The 17,926-nt window shown below is 43.3% G+C and overlaps 1 protein-coding gene across 5 annotated transcripts in view; it reads left to right on the forward strand.

Moving 5' to 3' along the window:
* LOC124048513 (double C2-like domain-containing protein alpha) overlaps positions 1 to 16,869 on the forward strand; it is a 91,633-nt gene extending 74,764 nt beyond the window's left edge. For 2 of the 5 annotated variants that reach the window (XM_046369377.1, XM_046369379.1), the window contains 4 exons: positions 32 to 228; positions 2,146 to 2,227; positions 5,340 to 5,436; positions 14,866 to 16,869. In XM_046369377.1, coding sequence (XP_046225333.1) covers positions 32 to 228; positions 2,146 to 2,227; positions 5,340 to 5,436; positions 14,866 to 15,002 — 513 coding nt within the window. In that variant the 3' untranslated portion in view covers positions 15,003 to 16,869. Of the gene's footprint in view, positions 1 to 31; positions 229 to 2,145; positions 2,228 to 5,339; positions 5,437 to 6,768; positions 7,626 to 14,865 lie in introns of those variants that run through there. The other 3 variants (XM_046369380.1, XM_046369381.1, XM_046369382.1) reach the window with 3 other exon arrangements.
* The last annotated feature ends 1,057 nt before the right edge of the window (positions 16,870 to 17,926 follow it).

Raw genomic sequence — 17,926 nt, forward strand, 5'->3', positions numbered from 1 at the left:
CACTTTTTCCTCAATGTCCCCTTTCCCTCAGTGGGAGAGTGAACAGCAGAGGAGTCTGGAGGAGAGGGGTCGTCTGCTGCTCTGCCTGCAGTTCCTCCCCACGTCCAGTGTGGTCGATAAGGCCAAAGGGGAGGAGAGGGCCCACGGAGGGCTCTGTGTGGGTGTGCGACGCTGCGCCCACCTAGCCGCCATGGACGTCAATGGATTCTCGGACCCCTATGTCAAAACGTGAGTATAGACTTTGACCGTGATACCAATACTAGACCTGGGTTATGTTCATTAGAGCACACCGCAGCTAAATGTTTTGCAACGGAAATTAAAATGAGTGTTTCTCTGTTTCACACGTTTTTTTTGTTGTTTATAAATGGTTTGTTTTCTTTGAAATACTAAAGCTGCACTTGATTGAGCTTGAATGTTGTAACGGAGTGAATGGAATAGTCCCAAAAGTGAAAACTCTTACCATTTGGCACTCCAGGCAGGCTCAATGAAAGGCTCAAAGTATCTGAAAGAAAACAAATACGTTATTATTTCCAGTGGGCAAGAGCGGTAGAAAGAGATGCAGTGTACAGGGAGTCATGGTTAGTAACATACAGAGATTTACGGACTGGAGCTGTTGCACAATTGCATTTCAATAGTAAATTATTGAAAACAAGGGGAGGGAGGGAGGGAGGGAGGGAGGGAGGGAGGGAGGGAGGGAGGGAGGGAGGGAGGGAGCCATGGCTAGTGAGAGGAGGAATTTTCCCCAGCGTGACTGATGCATCCTGACAGAAATCGGACAAAGGAACTAAACATTTCCTCCCTTGTCAATGTGTTCACTTCAATTCCGTCACTGGCCTTGAGCTTTCCCTGGAATTAGTAAAAAACAGTGGCTGTGCCGAGCTCACTTTTACCTCCCTTTCTCACGTACATAAACACACACGTACACACTTTCTTGGAGAAATATACCAAGCCAGCTATTTCCCCCCTCAGGTTAAAGTACAAGCAAATAATAGAAATAGACATGCCACCGTTTTCCTACTGCCAGTTCACACAATCAAATGTCTCTCCTGCAGACGCTTTCTCTCTCTCTACACACACACACACACACACACACACACACACACACACACACACACACACACACACACACACACACACACACACACACACACACACACACACACACACACACACACACACACACACACACACACACACACACACACACACACACACACACACACACACACACACACACACACACACGGTCATGCACACACACACAACCATGCATGCGGACACAAACTCATGCATGCAGACACACACAGGCATACACAGACACGCAGTGTCTTGTTATTTTCTCTCGTTCTCGCTCTCTCTCTCTCTGTACCACGCTCTCTTGCTCTTTGCTCTGAATTAGCACTCGGTAAATTCCCCATCTGTTTTTGTTGTGTCTGAGTGTGGGGGAGAACATCAGGTCTTCGTGCTGCGGGGTGGTGGGTGGAAAATGTGTGTGAGGGAAAATGCAGAAAACTAGCTCTCTGTCGGTTTATATAATAGAGAATGTGTCAGGGCACGGAGAGAGATACCCGGCACAGTTAAAGATTCTGCTGTGTAGCTTAAGACTTCAAGTCTCAGACCGTAAGATAATACGATTTCACGTTCAGAACTGTCCTTGTCACGACACACATAGCTAGAAACGTACTATACAGTATATAATCGGACATGGGAAATGTACCGAATAGCACCCTATTCCCTATATAGTCCATTATTTTTGACCAGGGCCTATAGGATCTGGGGTGCAATTGGGACACAGCCATAATTGTGTATGCTGTAGGATGACAGAATCACATCTACCCCATTAAATGATGGGGTCTTTACATTTGGAACATAACAATATCACGCTCCGAAAGTTCTGTTTGGGATTTCATGCGTTTCAGAAGACATTATAATTCTGCAAAAGTTTCAGTGGATGGGGATTTACAATTACAATAGCAGCAAGAAATCATGCAGAATGTACAGGAGCTTTAAACAGGACCTTGCCTTAGGAAAAACAATGGGAAATGGCAACCTATTCCCTACATAGTGTATTACTTTGGACTGCATAATAAATTGAGTTTGTGTTTTCTTAATGGAGCGTGACAGCCTCACATTTCTCTGTATCAGGTACCTCAAGCCAGACCTGCAGAAGAAATCCAAGCATAAAACAGCCGTCATAAAAAAGACTCTTAACCCAGAGTTTAATGAGGTGTGTGTTTGTGTGTGTGTGGGTGTGGTTCTTGTGCTTGTGTGCAAGTTATAATCTGCATGTTTGTGAATTGTGCAGTGTGTGTGCATGAAGAAAGCTTATTGGGACTATAATCAGTCCTTGGAGACACAATCTAAAATGCCCAATTATATACCGTTTTTTTGTACAATACAGCACTTACATTTCACATTGTAGTCATTCAGAGGATGCTCATATACCCGAGCCATTTGCACTGCGAACATACTAATACATGTTTTTTTTAGTTTCTCTGCTCCAGTCCTGGGGACGGCCGCTGTTTGAGTTCTCATTTCAACCAATCACTTCTACAGCCTGAGTGACAAATCTGTTTTTGTTATCATGCACAAACAGATCTGGGATCAGGCGGTCAGTTATGCTGAGCATACATTACACAAATTCTAAAAACATAACAACTTGGACTTGCTCACATTTCGCAATTTCCCTGTCCCAAATCTTTCATTCCGTCCATCCTCAAACCCAGGATGTAAAAAAATGCCAACACGCAAACAGTGAGCTACATTTTTTTAAATAAATTGGAATAATTTTACATTTAGATAAATGGATTAGTGTGCACATTATTATGTGCAGAAACATTTTAAAAAATAGATTTCACAGAGGTGCAGAATATGGGCTCCCACATTGAAAATGCTTTCTTTCCACAGCTTCACCAATCTGTCTTCCATCACCTCCGTAGTACACATGGTGCCTGTTCTTGTTGCTTTCCTCTTCACCATCATTGTTTTGGTCTCACATGCTGCATGCTCATTGGCTATTAGCAGCAGTCCTTGGCACTGCTCATACTACAGCATGACCAACAATGAAAATTATTGGGACATCTGACACGGATCTGGAGAATGTAACAGCCATCGTCGGTGTGTCCTTAACCCGCTCAAACTACATGTGTCCCGACATACTGATCCTAGCCCAAATTAATTTGGATTTCACCCTGATCATGAAAATTGTCATGTTTGATTTACGGTTTAAGGGCCGATTTTTACAAGATCCAGATAAAGCTTAGTCCTGGACTAAAAAGAAACCAGGACTATACATAGTATGGGCGATTGTAGGTGATTATCAAGCTATTTTAGTGAATTGGTTTTGTTGAACTGTGCAGATACTAATTGTTTAACTTTGCTGGAGTCTTCACTGTAATGGCCATTGAGGCTGCATCCTATGCACTGCTTAAAAAAACATGTAGCTGTATATCTATATATAGATATCTGCTTCTTATATGTCTTTCATTCCCAAACAAATTCACAAAAGGGCAGTTTAGCCAAGCAGAAATAATGACAATGTAAAGCATGACCCAAGAAGACAAATAAAAGACATATATTTTATCCCTTTTTTAGTTCGGTCTGCTTCGTGTTTTCATTGTTGGTATTTTCCCAGCCCTCAAATTCAGGGTTGCAAAGTCATTCGAAAATTTCCGCAACAATTGCCACACAACACTGGCCAAAAGAACACACGCAATCGTGGATGCACACATGGCAACAACCACCCTGACCACCTGTACTCATTAGCAACACTGTGCCGGGATTCAATCCAAGGCACATTATAGAGCAGCTCACTGGACAACTGACAATGTGCCTTTTAAAGGCAATTTCACCTTTAAAAGGCAATGGTTTGCATTGTTATTATTTTCACTTTTGCTAAACAGCTCTCTATTTGTGAATTTGTTTGGAAATGCAAGACTTAAAAGCAGCAGATACACTACATATACAAAAGTATGTGGACCCCCTTCAAATTAGTGGATTCGGCTATTTCAGCCACACCTGTTGCTGACAGTTGTATTAAATCGAGCACCCAGCCATGCAATCACCATAGACAACATTGGCAGTAGAATGGCCTTACTGAAAAGCTCAGTGACTTTCAACGTGGCACCGTCAGAGGATGCCACTTTTCCAACAAGTTAGTTCGTCAAATGCCCTGCTGGAGCTGCTTCGGTCAACTGTAAGTGCTGTTATTGTGAAGTGGAAACGTCTAGGAGTAACAACGACAACGGTGTGTGTGCTGAAGTGCGTAAACATTTTCTCCTCGGTTGCAACACTCACTACCGTGTTCCAAAATGCCTCTAGAAGCCACGTCAGCACAATAAGTGTTTGTTGGGAGCTTAATGAAATGGGTTTCCATGGCCGAGCAGCCTTTAAGATCACCATGTGCAATGCCAAGTGTCGGCTGGAGTGGTGTAAAGCTCACCGTCATTGGACTCTGGAACAGAGGAAGTACGTTCTCTGGAGTAATGAATCACGCTTTACCATCTGGCAGTCCGATGGACGAATCTGGGTTTGGCGGATGCCAGGAGAACGCTACCTGACGAATGCATAGTGCCCACTGTAAAGTCTGGTGGAGAATGACCATTTCCCCGTGCACAAAGCGAGGTCCATACAGGAATGGTTTGTCAAGATCGGTGTGGAAGAAGTTGACTGGCCTGCACAACGCTCTGACCTCAACCCTATCGAACATCTTTGAGAAGAATTGGAAAGCCGACTGCAAGCTAGGCCTAATCGCCCAACATCAGTACCCGACCTCACGAATGCTCTTGTGAATGAATGGAAGCAAGTCCCCGCAGTAATGTTCCAAGATCGAGTGGAAAGCCTTCCCAGAAGAGTGGAGGCTGTTGTAGCAGCAATGGGGGGACCAACTCCATACTAATGGCCATGATTTTGGAATGAGATGTTCGACGAGCAGGTGTCCATATACTTTTGTTGTATGTAATGTATTTAATGCAGCTACACACATTTTGAACGCAATTGCATAGGTCCTAGGATGTAGGATCAATGACAATACAGTGAAGTACTGTATGCTGTCGATTTAAATTGGCTAAACTGGAGTGAAATTCAGCAAACACACTGGCTGCCACAGGACCAACAATGAGAAACTGAATCTGTTACCATTCTCATAAGGAAATTTAAGAAATGCTGTTCAACAGTGTGCTTCTATGTTTCTTTCGTTGTTTTTCTACCCAAGTTACTAGACATGCACACACTATTTCTATAGTAATTATCCTTATAGGGCCCATTTTTCTCTCTCTATGTCTCTATCTCTCGTTAATGATTGCCTTTTGACCCGCCATCCATCCCCTGGCTCTCTGCAGGAGTTCTTCTATGAGATCTCCTTCACGGAGCTGTCCACCAAAACCCTGGAGGTCACCGTCTGGGACTACGACCTAGGGAAATCCAACGATTTTATTGGTGAGTTGGCGACTGTGCCATCCACAGTCATAAGTGGGATTCTAGTCGTGGGCAGCCTGGCTGCCCAATTGGGCCAGTTTCTTCATTTTCTTAACCAAGTCCGTAGTTCATTCAAAGGCACAAAGTACAACTTAAGTAGTTTTTCGGGGTATCTGTACTTTACTTTACTGTTTACAGTTTTGACAACTTTTACTTTTACTTCACTACATTCCTAAAGAAAAGAGTGTGCCCCTGGCTATCCGTAAATGTAAAAAACAAGAAAATTGTGCCATCTGGTTTGCTTGATTTAAGGATTTTCTTTGTTATTTGAACTTTTACTTTTGATACTTAAAGTATATTTTAGCAATTACATTTACTTTTGATACTTGAGTATATTTAAAACCAAATACTTTAGACTTGTGTCATTTTCTATTAAGGTATCTTTGCTTTTACTCAAGTATGACAATCGGGTACTTTTTCCACCACTGGTCAAAGCACTGATCTCATCAGTGCAATTTCTCCAGGTCTTCAACAGTGGTAAGCTCAGATGCAAGCAGCTACGGCTTGGGTGGGGTACAAGAACACGACGGCACTGTAGCTTTCTGCTCACGTACACACAGTAACGCCAAAAAGAGATCGAGAATGAGTGACTCGCAGGCTTGTGGGCATCAGCAAAGATTTACTAGCATTTGTGAGGGTTGGAGAACTATCGCTTGATCACAGATCACAAACCGCTGGTGACATTGATAAACAACAAAGACCTATACAATGTGCCCCTTTGATGTCAGTGACCGCTGATACGACTTGATGAAGTTCAACCCCATTGAGGGAAGAACGGAAGAACCTCGTCATCGCCGATGCCTTTTCTAGGTTGGAAGCAGATGTCCAGGCTATGGAAAGGATCATACAGTGCCTTCTGAAAGTATTCATACCCCTTGACATTCCACATTGTGTTGTGTTACAGGCTGAATTCACCAATATAGATATAATAGCACATTATGGCAAAGTGAAATCATGTTTTTAGAAATTTTGGCAAATGTTATTGAAAATGAAATACAGAAATATCAAATTTACACTCCTGAGTCAACACATGTTAGAATCACCTTTGGAAGTGATTACAGCTGTAATCAGCTGAGGCTTTCTGGGTAAGTCTCTAAGAGCTTTGCACACCTGGATTGTACAATATTTGCTCATTATTCTTTTTAAAATGATTTAAGCTCTATGAAGTCAGTTGTTGATCATTGCTAGACAGCCATAGATTTTCAAGCCGATTTAAGTCAAAACTGTAACTTGGTGACTCAGGAACATTCAATGTTGTTTTGGTAAGCAAGTATATTTGGCCTTGTGTTTTAGGTTATTGTCCTGCTGAAAGGTACATTTGTGAAGTTGGCAGCAGACCTCAGCAAGTTCAAGGGGGAAACGTTCCTAGTCTTCCTAGACTACTACTCTTGGTGGCTCAAGATCTTGAACTTCACAAAGACAACTAGTGAGGCAGTCATCTGAAAACTTCCAAGCATCTTCGCAAGGTTCAGAATACCTGAAGAAATGGTGACAGATACTGGCCCACATTCTAAATTATAGCAACTTTGAGATTTCACAGCCAAGTAGGACTTCAAACACGCAACGTCAAGTCCATAATATCCCCAAGCAAACGGGATGGTGGAACGGGAAAATTCATCCTCAAACAGAACTATTCACAGCTCGCACTAATGATCTACAGGGGGACACTGCAAAGGAACCAACACGAGAAAGTCCAACCAGACTCCTCATGGGAAGGAGACTCCACACGACAGCTTAGGATCTGAACAAAACCTGAAGCCAGCATGGCCAAACCTGGTCACTGTAAAGCACAATGATACCAAAGCCAAATGCGCCTATGAGAAAACGTACAACATGAGGTACTCTACCAGACCACCTTGTGCTCTGCAGATTGGCTACAAGGTTCGCTTGAAAACTGATGGAGAGAAAGAGTGGAAAACGATCTGAGTCATCCAAAGTAAGCGCTTCACACCATAGTCATTTGTCGTACAAACATAGCATGAGGACTCGACAAGACGGAACCCCCAACACTTGCAACGCGGTCAGGACGAACAGAGCGCAGGCAAAAGTCAATTGACCAAAGTTGCTAAGCTTGCTAGATAACCTCCTTCAACGAATGACAGAATATCGAATTTATGATTATACAGATAGCTCATGAATAATGGGGAGATGAAGAGCGGAAATATACTTTATAAAAATATAAATGCAACATGCAACAATTTCAAATATTTTACTGAATGACAGTTCAATTACAGGAAATCAGTTAATTTAAATTAATAAATGAGGCCATAATCTATGGATTTCACATGACTGAGCAGGGGTGCAGCCCCTTGGGAGCCAGGCCCACCAACTGGGGAGCCAGGCCCAACCAATCAGAATGAGTTTTCCCCCACAAAAGGGCTTTATTACAAATATAAATACTCCTTAGTACCCCCCCCCCAGGACATTTAATTATGTGGCAACAGCTCTGTTTGACATTCTTGCAATCAGCATGCCAATTGCACCCTCCCTCAAAACCTGAGACATCTGTGGCATTGTTGTGTGACAAAACTACACATTTTAGAGTGGCCGTTCATTTCCCCAGTACAAGGTGCACCTGTGTAATGATCATACTGTTTAATCAGCTTCCCGGGATCCCGGTTACCCATGTTAATCCCTACTGGTAACTGGTGCTACCTTTGAACTCTCTGGTCCCAGACACCGATCAGCTTTGCCTCAGAAAAGTGTGATCCAGGACAAGCTCCTACCGGTCCGGAAGCATTGTGAAGCCTGCAACCAAGTTAACCTGTTAGTTAGAGAATGAGCAATATGGGGCAGAATGTTTTATGTATTATAATAATTGATTATGCTTATGTTGTATTAATAGAAGGGGAAGGGTTATAAGACACCTCCCCCACTATATTTATAGGGTACTGGACTGTAGATTAGGAATATATATATTCATTATAAGGTTTAATGTTGTTCCACAGCTCTTTTCTAGTCTCTGCTTCTTATACGAAGCGGTCTGAGAGATGTGTGAGTTATTGCAGTCAAAATAGGGTGTCTGTGAGAAAGCGCCTCAAGGCTAAAAGAGATTCATAGACACAGAACCCTGCAGGGGAGTGAAAGAGATTAGAGTAGTCAGACATACCACTTTAAATCATCTTGGGGAGTGGACAATTACTGCTGAGCCATTAGAAAACACTGGAACTATTGTCTCTCCTGCAAGTTTGTAAAATTGTATGTGCATGGGCTTGGTCTCATGCGTAGAAGGTATTGACGTAGGTAGTTACATCGTTAGGGGTTGACTGCAAGCATATTAAAAGCAAATTGGACTTTTCTTATTTTGCAGAACTCAGGAGAGACATCAGTTGTATGTTTGATCTTTGATCTTTGACTTCTGTCTACAGCTGTATTTTGATTAAAATTGTTATGATTTATAAGTGCACATTTTGAGTATTCCTTATTTGTTAAGTAAATAACTGAGCCCAGAAAGTGGAACCAACAAGAACTGAAAAAGCGTGTGCGAGCAAGGAAGCCTACGTACAAACCTGATTCAGTTACACCAGCTCAGTCATGGAGGAATGGGCCAAAATTCACCCAACTTCTTGTGGGAAGTTTGATGTAGGCTACCTGAAACGATTGACCCAATTTAAAGGCAATGCTACCAAATACTAATTGAGTGTATTGTAAACTTCAGACCCACTGGGAATGTGATGAAAGAAATAAAAGCTGAAATAAATCATTCTCACTACTATTATTCTGACAATTCACATTCTTAAAATATAGTGGTGATTCTAACTGACCTAAAACAGGACATTTTTACTTGGATTAAATGTCAGGAATTGTGAAAAACTGAGTTGAAATGTACTTGGCTAAGGTGTATATGAACTTCCGACTTCAACTGTAGTTATATACGGTATGTTGTTTGTTTATATACTCTATGTGAACCTAGTTATTATAGGATCAGCCGTCTTGCTTAAAAACTTCTTAGGGATAAGCATCCAACTCGCGGGACACCACCCAACAACATCCGATGAAATTGGAGGGTGCGCAATTCAAATAAATAATTGTAATATTAAACATTCATGAACATTCAAGTGTCTTATATAATTTAAAAGTTTAAGTTATTGTTAATCTAACTGTGTTGTCCGATTTCAAATAGGCTTTACGGCGAAAGCACACCATGCAATTGTCTGAGGCACGGCGCCCCACATCAATATATTTTTCAACCAGCACAGGCTTCATAAATTCCCAAATAGCGATTAAATAAATCTCTTACTTTTGAAGATCTTCCTCTGTTTGCAATCCCAAGGCTCCCAGCTACAACATGAATGGCCGTTTTGTTTGATAAAAGCCTTCTTTATATCCTAAAAAGTCAGTTTAGTTGGCACCATCGATTTCAGTAATCCACTCGTTCATCATGCAGACAAAGGAGTCCCAAAAGCTACCGCTATACTTTGTCCAAACAAGTCCAACGACGTTTCTATTCAATAGAAATTGAAAATTAGTAAGCGCGCCCTCTCCCTCACGCGCCAAAAGACGGATATTGTTTCCAGTGCTCTTCTCACCAAAACTCCAAATTCTTGCTTGTTTTTCAAAAAACAAGCCTGAAACTATGAATAAAGACTTGACATCTAGTGGAAGTTATAGGCATTGCAATCTGGGAGACAGATTTACATAGAAAATAGGTTTCCATTATAAGAGCCTGGGAGCTAAAAAAAAAGAATCCAGTTGGATTTTCTTCTGATTTTTGCCTGCCATATCAGTTCTGTTATAGACCCAGACATTATGTTAACAGTTCAAAGTGTTTTATATCCAATGCTACCAATGATATGCATATCCTGGCTTCTGAGCCTGAGTAACAGGCAGTTTACTTTGGGCACGTCAGTCAGGCGGAAATTCAGGAAACTAGACCCTATCCCTAAGAAGTTTAAGGGGGGGGAAATGTGGTGATATGCTGATAACCTAACATCATTAAATATATTTTAGCCTAAGTTCAAGCACGCACTGCCAGACATGTGCAGTTAGACCAAAGATGTTCAGCAATAAAGACCCATAAAGATAGCTAATTTATACGTTTATACAAGTTAATACTTTTTACCAGTAAGACAGCAGAACATTACAGTCCCTTTCATTGAATCCCGGCCCAAGACTTTTTGGGCCACAACTAGAGGTATTCAATGGTCGCGTTCTAGGTCGACTACATTGCAGTCACCTGCCAGAAATCTCAACTCCTGGATAAGTGTTTACATTTACATTTACATTTAAGTCATTTAGCAGACGCTCTTATCCAGAGCGACTTACAAATTGGTGCATTCACCTTATGACATCCAGTGGGACAGTCACTTAACAATAGTGCATCTAAAACTTAGGGGGGTGGGGTGAGAGGGATTACTTAACCTATCCTAGGTATTCCTTAAAGAGGTGGGGTTTCAGGTGTCTCCGGAAGGTGGTGATTGACTCCGCTGTCCTGGCGTCGTGAGGGAGTTTGTTCCACCATTGGGGGGCCAGGGCAGCGAACAGTTTTGACTGGGCTGAGCGGGAGCTGTACTTCCTCAGTGGTAGGGAGGCGAGCAGGCCAGAGGTGGATGAACGCAGTGCCCTTGTTTGGGTGTAGGGCCTGATCAGAGCCTGGAGGTACTGAGGTGCCGTTCCCCTCACAGCTCCGTAGGCAAGCACCATGGTCTTGTAGCGGATGCGAGCTTCAACTGGAAGCCAGTGGAGAGAACGGAGGAGCGGGGTGACGTGAGAGAACTTGGGAAGGTTGAACACCAGACGGGCTGCGGCGTTCTGGATGAGTTGAAGGGGTTTAATGGCACAGGCAGGGAGCCCAGCCAACAGCGAGTTGCAGTAATCCAGACGGGAGATGACAAGTGCCTGGATTAGGACCTGCGCCGCTTCCTGTGTGAGGCAGGGTCGTACTCTGCGGATGTTGTAGAGCATGAACCTACAGGAACGGGCCACCGCCTTGATGTTAGTTGAGAACGACAGGGTGTTGTCCAGGATCACGCCAAGGTTCTTGGCGCTCTGGGAGGAGGACACAATGGAGTTGTCGACCGTGATGGCGAGATCATGGAACGGGCAGTCCTTCCCCGGGAGGAAGAGCAGCTCCGTCTTGCCGAGGTTCAGCTTGAGGTGGTGATCCGTCATCCACACTGATATGTCTGCCAGACATGCAGAGATGCGATTCGCCACCTGGTCATCAGAAGGGGGAAAGGAGAAGATTAATTGTGTGTCGTCTGCATAGCAATGATAAGAGAGACCATGTGAGGTTATGACAGAGCCAAGTGACTTGGTGTATAGCGAGAATAGGAGAGGGCCAAGAACAGAGCCCTGGGGACACCAGTGGTGAGAGCGCGTGGTGAGGAGACAGATTCTCGCCACGCCACCTGGTAGGAGCGACCTGTCAGGTAGGACGCAATCCAAGCGTGAGCCGCGCCGGAGATGCCCAACTCGGAGAGGGTGGAGAGGAGGATCTGATGGTTCACAGTATCGAAGGCAGCCGATAGATCTAGAAGGATGAGAGCAGAGGAGAGAGAGTTAGCTTTAGCAGTGCAGAGCGCCTCCGTGATACAGAGGAGAGCAGTCTCAGTTGAATGACTAGTCTTGAAACCTGACTGATTTGGATCAAGAAGGTCATTCAGAGAGAGATAGCGGGAGAGCTGGCCAAGGACGGCACGTTCAAGAGTTTTGGAGAGAAAAGAAAGAAGGGATACTGGTCTGTAATTGTTGACATCGGAGGGATCGAGTGTAGGTTTTTTCAGAAGGGGTGCAACTCTCGCTCTCTTGAAGACGGAAGGGACGTAGCCAACGGTCAGGGATGAGTTGATGAGCGAGGTGAGGTAAGGGAGAAGGTCTCCGGAAATGGTCTGGAGAAGAGAGGAGGGGATAGGGTCAAGCGGGCAGGTTGTTGGGCGGCCGGCCGTCACAAGACGCGAGATTTCATCTGGAGAGAGAGGGAGAAAGAGGTCAGAGCACAGGGTAGGGCAGTGTGAGCAGAACCAGCGGTGTCGTTTGACTTAGCAAACGAGGATCGGATGTCGTCGACCTTCTTTTCAAAATGGTTGACGAAGTCATCTGCAGAGAGGGAGGAGGGGGGAGGGGGCGGAGGATTCAGGAGGGAGGAGAAGGTGGCAAAGAGCTTCCTAGGGTTAGAGGCAGATGCTTGGAATTTAGCGTGGTAGAAAGTGGCTTTAGCAGCAGAGACAGAGGAGGAAAATGTAGAGAGGAGGGAGTGAAAGGATGCCAGGTCCGCAGGGAGGCGAGTTTTCCTCCATTTCCGCTCGGCTGCCCGGAGCCCTGTTCTGTGAGCTCGCAATGAGTCATCGAGCCACGGAGCGGGAGGGGAGGACCGAGACGGCCTGGAGGATAGGGGACATAGAGAGTCAAGGGATGCAGAGAGGGAGGAGAGGAGGGTTGAGGAGGCAGAATCAGGAGATAGGTGGGAGAAGGTTTGAGGGGAGGGAAGAGATGATAGGATGGAAGAGGAGAGAGTAGCGGGGGAGAGAGAGCGAAGGTTGGGACGGCGCGATACCATCCGAGTAGGGGCAGTGTGGGAGGTGTTGGATGAGAGCGAGAGGGAAAAGGATACAAGGCAGTGGTCGGAGACTTGGAGGGGTTGCAGTGAGGTTAGTGGAAGAGCAGCATCTAGTAAAGATGAGGTCGAGCGTATTGCCTGCCTTGTGAGTAGGGGGGAAGGTGAGAGGGTGAGGTCAAAAGAGGAGAGGAGTGGAAAGAAGGAGGCAGAGAGGAAAGAGTCAAAGGTAGACGTGGGGAGGTTAAAGTCGCCCAGAACTGTGAGAGGTGAGCCGTCCTCAGGAAAGGAGCTTATCAAGGCATCAAGCTCATTGATGAACTCTCCGAGGAACCTGGAGGGCGATAAATGATAAGGATGTTAAGCTTGAAAGGGCTAGTAACTGTGACAGCATGGAATTCAAAGGAGGCGATAGACAGATGGGTAAGGGGAGAAAGAGAGAATGACCACTTGGGAGAGATGAGGATCCCGGTGCCACCACCCCGCTGACCAGATGCTCTCGGGGTGTGCGAGAACACGTGGGCGGACGAAGAGAGAGCAGTAGGAGTAGCAGTGTTGTCTGTGGTGATCCATGTTTCCGTCAGTGCCAAGAAGTCGAGGGACTGGAGGGAGGCATAGGCTGAGATGAACTCTGCCTTGTTGACCGCAGATTGGCAGTTCCAGAGGCTACCGGAGACCTGGAACTCCACGTGGGTCGTGCGCGCTGGGACCACCAGAGTAGGGTGGCCGCGGCCACGCGGTGAGGAGCGTTTGTATGGTCTGTGCAGAGAGGAGAGAACAGGGATAAACAGACACATAGTTGACAGGCTACAGAAGAGGCTACGCTAATGCAAAGGAGATTGGAATGACAAGTGGACTACACGTCTCGAATGTTCAGAAAGTTAAGCTACGTAGCAAGAATCTTATTGACTAAAATGATTAAAATGATACAGTACTGCTGAAGTAGGCCAGCTGGCAGTGGGTGCGTTGTTGACACTACACTAATCAAGTCATTCCGTTGAGTGTAATAGTTTCTGCAGTGTTGCTATTCGGGGCTAGCAGGCTAGCTAGCAGTGTTGTTTACGTTACGTTGCGTTAAAAGAACGACAATAGATGGCTAGCGAACCTAGAAAATCGCTCTAGACTACACAATTATCTTTGATACAAAGACGGCTATGTAGCTAGCTAAGTAGCTAGCTACGATCAAACAAATCAAACCGTTGTACTGTAATGAAATGAAGTGAAAATGTGATACAACCTGTGAATGCGACCGGGTAGTTGAGTTCTATACAGAAGACGTTGGCTAGCGTTGGCTAGCTGTTGGCTAGCTAGCAGAGTCACCTACGTTAAGGACGACAAATAGCTGGCTAGCTAACCTCGGTAAATTAAGATAATCACTCTAAGACTACACACTCTAAACCTAAACAACACAATTATCTTGGATACGATGATACGATGATACGAAGACAGCAAAGACAGCTATGTAGGTAGCTAACACTAAACTAATCAAGTCGTTCAGTTGAGTGTAAAAGTTTCTCAGTGCAGCTAATCAGTGGACGTTAGCTAGCTGGCTAGTGAAGACTACGTTAGGACGGCGAAATACGATAATTACGCAATTATCTTTGATACAAAGACGGCTATGTAGCTAGCTGAGAAGAAATTGCTAAGATAAGACAAATCAAACCGTTGTGATATAATGAAATATAATGAAAAAGTTATACTACCCGTTGGAGCGACGTGCAGATGCGACCACTCGCTCCAACCGGAACCGGAACAGTCTGATGCTGACTGCAAATAACTTGGAACACATAAATGGATTGATCCGCACAGTGCTACTATTATATAGGTTGCCTGGAAAGCCATCCAGTGCGACACAGATTGTTTTGTAACTTCATTTTTCTGTCTACATCTTCTAGGAGGCGTGTCCTTAGGCTGTCACTCACAAGGAGAAACTCTCCAGCATTGGATAGACTGTCTGAAGAACAAGGGCACAAAGGTGGAGCGATGGCACACGTTGACCAATGAGCTGCCTGGATCCACATTCCATGAATGAAAATGGGCCAATAATAATATCTCACCACTGTACTGTTTTTGGCCAAAATGTTTGGCTAAATTGGGATTATGGATGAAAAGGTGTTCATCATCGCATGTTATGAAGATGTATTCTGCATGACTTGAACATTTGAGTTCAGAAAGAAATGGTAGGGGTGTGGGGTTAGTTGAGCCAAAGGGGTTAGTTAAGGCATCCTTGTTTCTAAGAAACCATACACAAAATGTATAATTTGGCCAAATACTTAGGAAGCGGTCATCATTTCATGGAGTCTGTGAAGAAGGGTTTCCTAAACTCGGTCCTCGGGACCTCAAGGGGTGCACTTTTTTTTATTCCCTAGCACTACACAGCTGATTCAAATAATCAACTAATCATCAAGCTTTGATCATTTTAATTAGCCATGTAGTGTTCAGGCAAAAAAAAAACATGTACCCCTTGGGGTCCCGGGGACCGAATTTGGGAAACGCTGCTGTGAAGGAAGAAACCAGGAAAAAGTGTGACGCAAGTCAGATCCCCAAAAATGATTTTCACCAAGTCAAATGAATATGTGTTAGAGGTTTCATGATGCTTTGAACCAAAGTAGATCATTTAAAGATTGTTCTATACATCAGTTGGGGTCTTTATGAGTTTCAATATGAGGTCCTAAACCTAGCATGAAGTTCATTCTTGTAGCTGTGTGGGCTAATATAGTCCAAATGTTTACATTTTGGGTAAGTGTTTTCTTCCCAGTCATAATGCAAGGCATTATCGCTGGGACATGAGGTAATAACAGGGCATGGCCTATGTTAAAAATGCTTAAAATGATTCAAAGACAAAAAGTGCGTGTGATTGTGTTGAATTGTGTTTGGAAAATAAAGATAGACATGGTTTTAAAAAGGTAGTGGTAATATTTAATTCAGTACAGAAATGTGCAGCTAAGTTTGTCCCGCAGCTCAACTTACCCCATACCCAATGTAAGTTGTACCAAGAGATCACTTTTTTGGGACAAACTAGGCTTTCAATATTTAAATTAATTCTGATTATTTCCAGGGATACACAACATCCTGAAATATATATATAGATATCTTTGTTAGAAAGAATACTATACTGTATGTCCCTTGATGGAATGAGGCTGAATGTAAAAAATGGCACAACTTACACCACTCTCCCCTAAGTAGAGAATATCTCCTTATACTTAGGCTATACATAATTATCTTTCACGTTACAGAGGGCCATATCCATTCTGTTTATTTAATTTTGCGCTCAGTGTTCAGAAACATAGCGCCCTAGGCTACTGAATAGACCTCCTGTGAAAAAGCCTAATTAAAATCATGTAAATCACATCTAAGGAAGTGAAAAAATGTAATTAGTTTGTCAATTTACTCCTCATTATTCATACTGTTTCGTTTGTTTATTCTTCTAAAATTAGATTTCGTTCTTTCATTAACTTCTGATTCGTCTTGACCTGGAAAATATCCCCCCGTATTTCCCTTCTCACTGCCTGAATACCTCTCCAACAGCAATAACTGCCATGCTTCCAAATTCTTTGGAAGCCTAATGCTTCCAAAGAATTCTAAATGGGTCTTATTAGTAACAAACATTTTCTATCGACTGCTGTAACTGCCATTAAATGATCTGCAAATTATAATTCATTTGATTAAATTAGTGCAAAGTAATAAGACAGTTGGTTCTTTGCATGTTTGATGTAATAAAAAAAATGTGACTGACTTACCTCTCCTCCAGTTTTGGTGGAAAAGACACAAATGCTTGAAGAGCATCATTTCAGGATGTAGGCCTACATCTCTGTGCTGTTCCATATTTTCTCGAGTCACGTTGGGATGACTACCCTTGTAAAATAAATATGTACTTTGTTCAAGTAAAGCATTGTGGAAAGGTTTTTCTGCTTTCTTTTGTTTTTTGGACGGTCTAGGGCTGTGGCGGTCATGACATTTTGGCAGCCGGTAACTCTCATGCAATTGACCATTAATTGTAGAATAAAAAACATGAGCTGGTGCACACCCAGCAAAATGTGTTCGTGTGGAGGTGCTGACTAACGGCGAATAAGCTATCAAAATTAAGAGTCGCACACCCCGCACATAAACTCCCAGTAATTTATTGGGTATTATGCCAAAACGTTGGTATATGGAGTGTGCAACTTTCTCTATTTTGACAGTTTATAATTGACCGTTAATTAACATAAACATGTTTAGCATCTCCAGGCTTCCACACATAGAATACAAGCCACTGATGCAGACCTTTGGAACATCTACATTTCAAATATGGCCTATATCATCACAATAAATCCATTATTTATTTTAGGCAGGTCTAAATAAACATAACATGAAGAAAATCCAGCCTATTTCAGAACAACAGAATAATACCATTTTCCGAGTCATCCTTTTGTTTGGCCCTGATCTGGCTATGCCATATGGATGTGGACTAAAATAGTAAATTTAGCAGATAAGATTTTGCTTATAATTCTCGTTGCATTATTTTAATTTTATAGTAAGAATAATACATTTTAACATTGCTGAGTAAAATAGAAAGGACATTTTTCCCCAAACGATTTCCAAAGGAGTGCGGACATGTGGCTATTCTGTGTTGAGTGGTAAAACAAAGGGATCATTTGAAACAGGTCCTCTTATATGCTTAATTTAGAGTTATTTATGCAAATTTAGTTGTGATACAAACCTTAGGCTATACACTGAGCGTAGAAAACATTATAAACACCTGCTCTTTCCATGAAGTAGACGAACCAGGTGAATCCAGGTGAAACTGTTGGTTAAGGGCTTGTAAGTAAGCATTTCATAATAAGGTCTACACTTGTATTCGGTGCATGTGACAAATAAAGCTTGATTTGATTAGCTTTTATTTTGAAAGCTATGATCCTTAATAGATATCACTTGTTAAATCCACTTCAATCAGTGTAGATGAAGGGGAGGAGACAG

The sequence above is a fragment of the Oncorhynchus gorbuscha genome, linkage group LG11 (assembly GCF_021184085.1).
Source record: "Oncorhynchus gorbuscha isolate QuinsamMale2020 ecotype Even-year linkage group LG11, OgorEven_v1.0, whole genome shotgun sequence".
Lineage (NCBI taxonomy): Eukaryota > Metazoa > Chordata > Actinopteri > Salmoniformes > Salmonidae > Oncorhynchus > Oncorhynchus gorbuscha.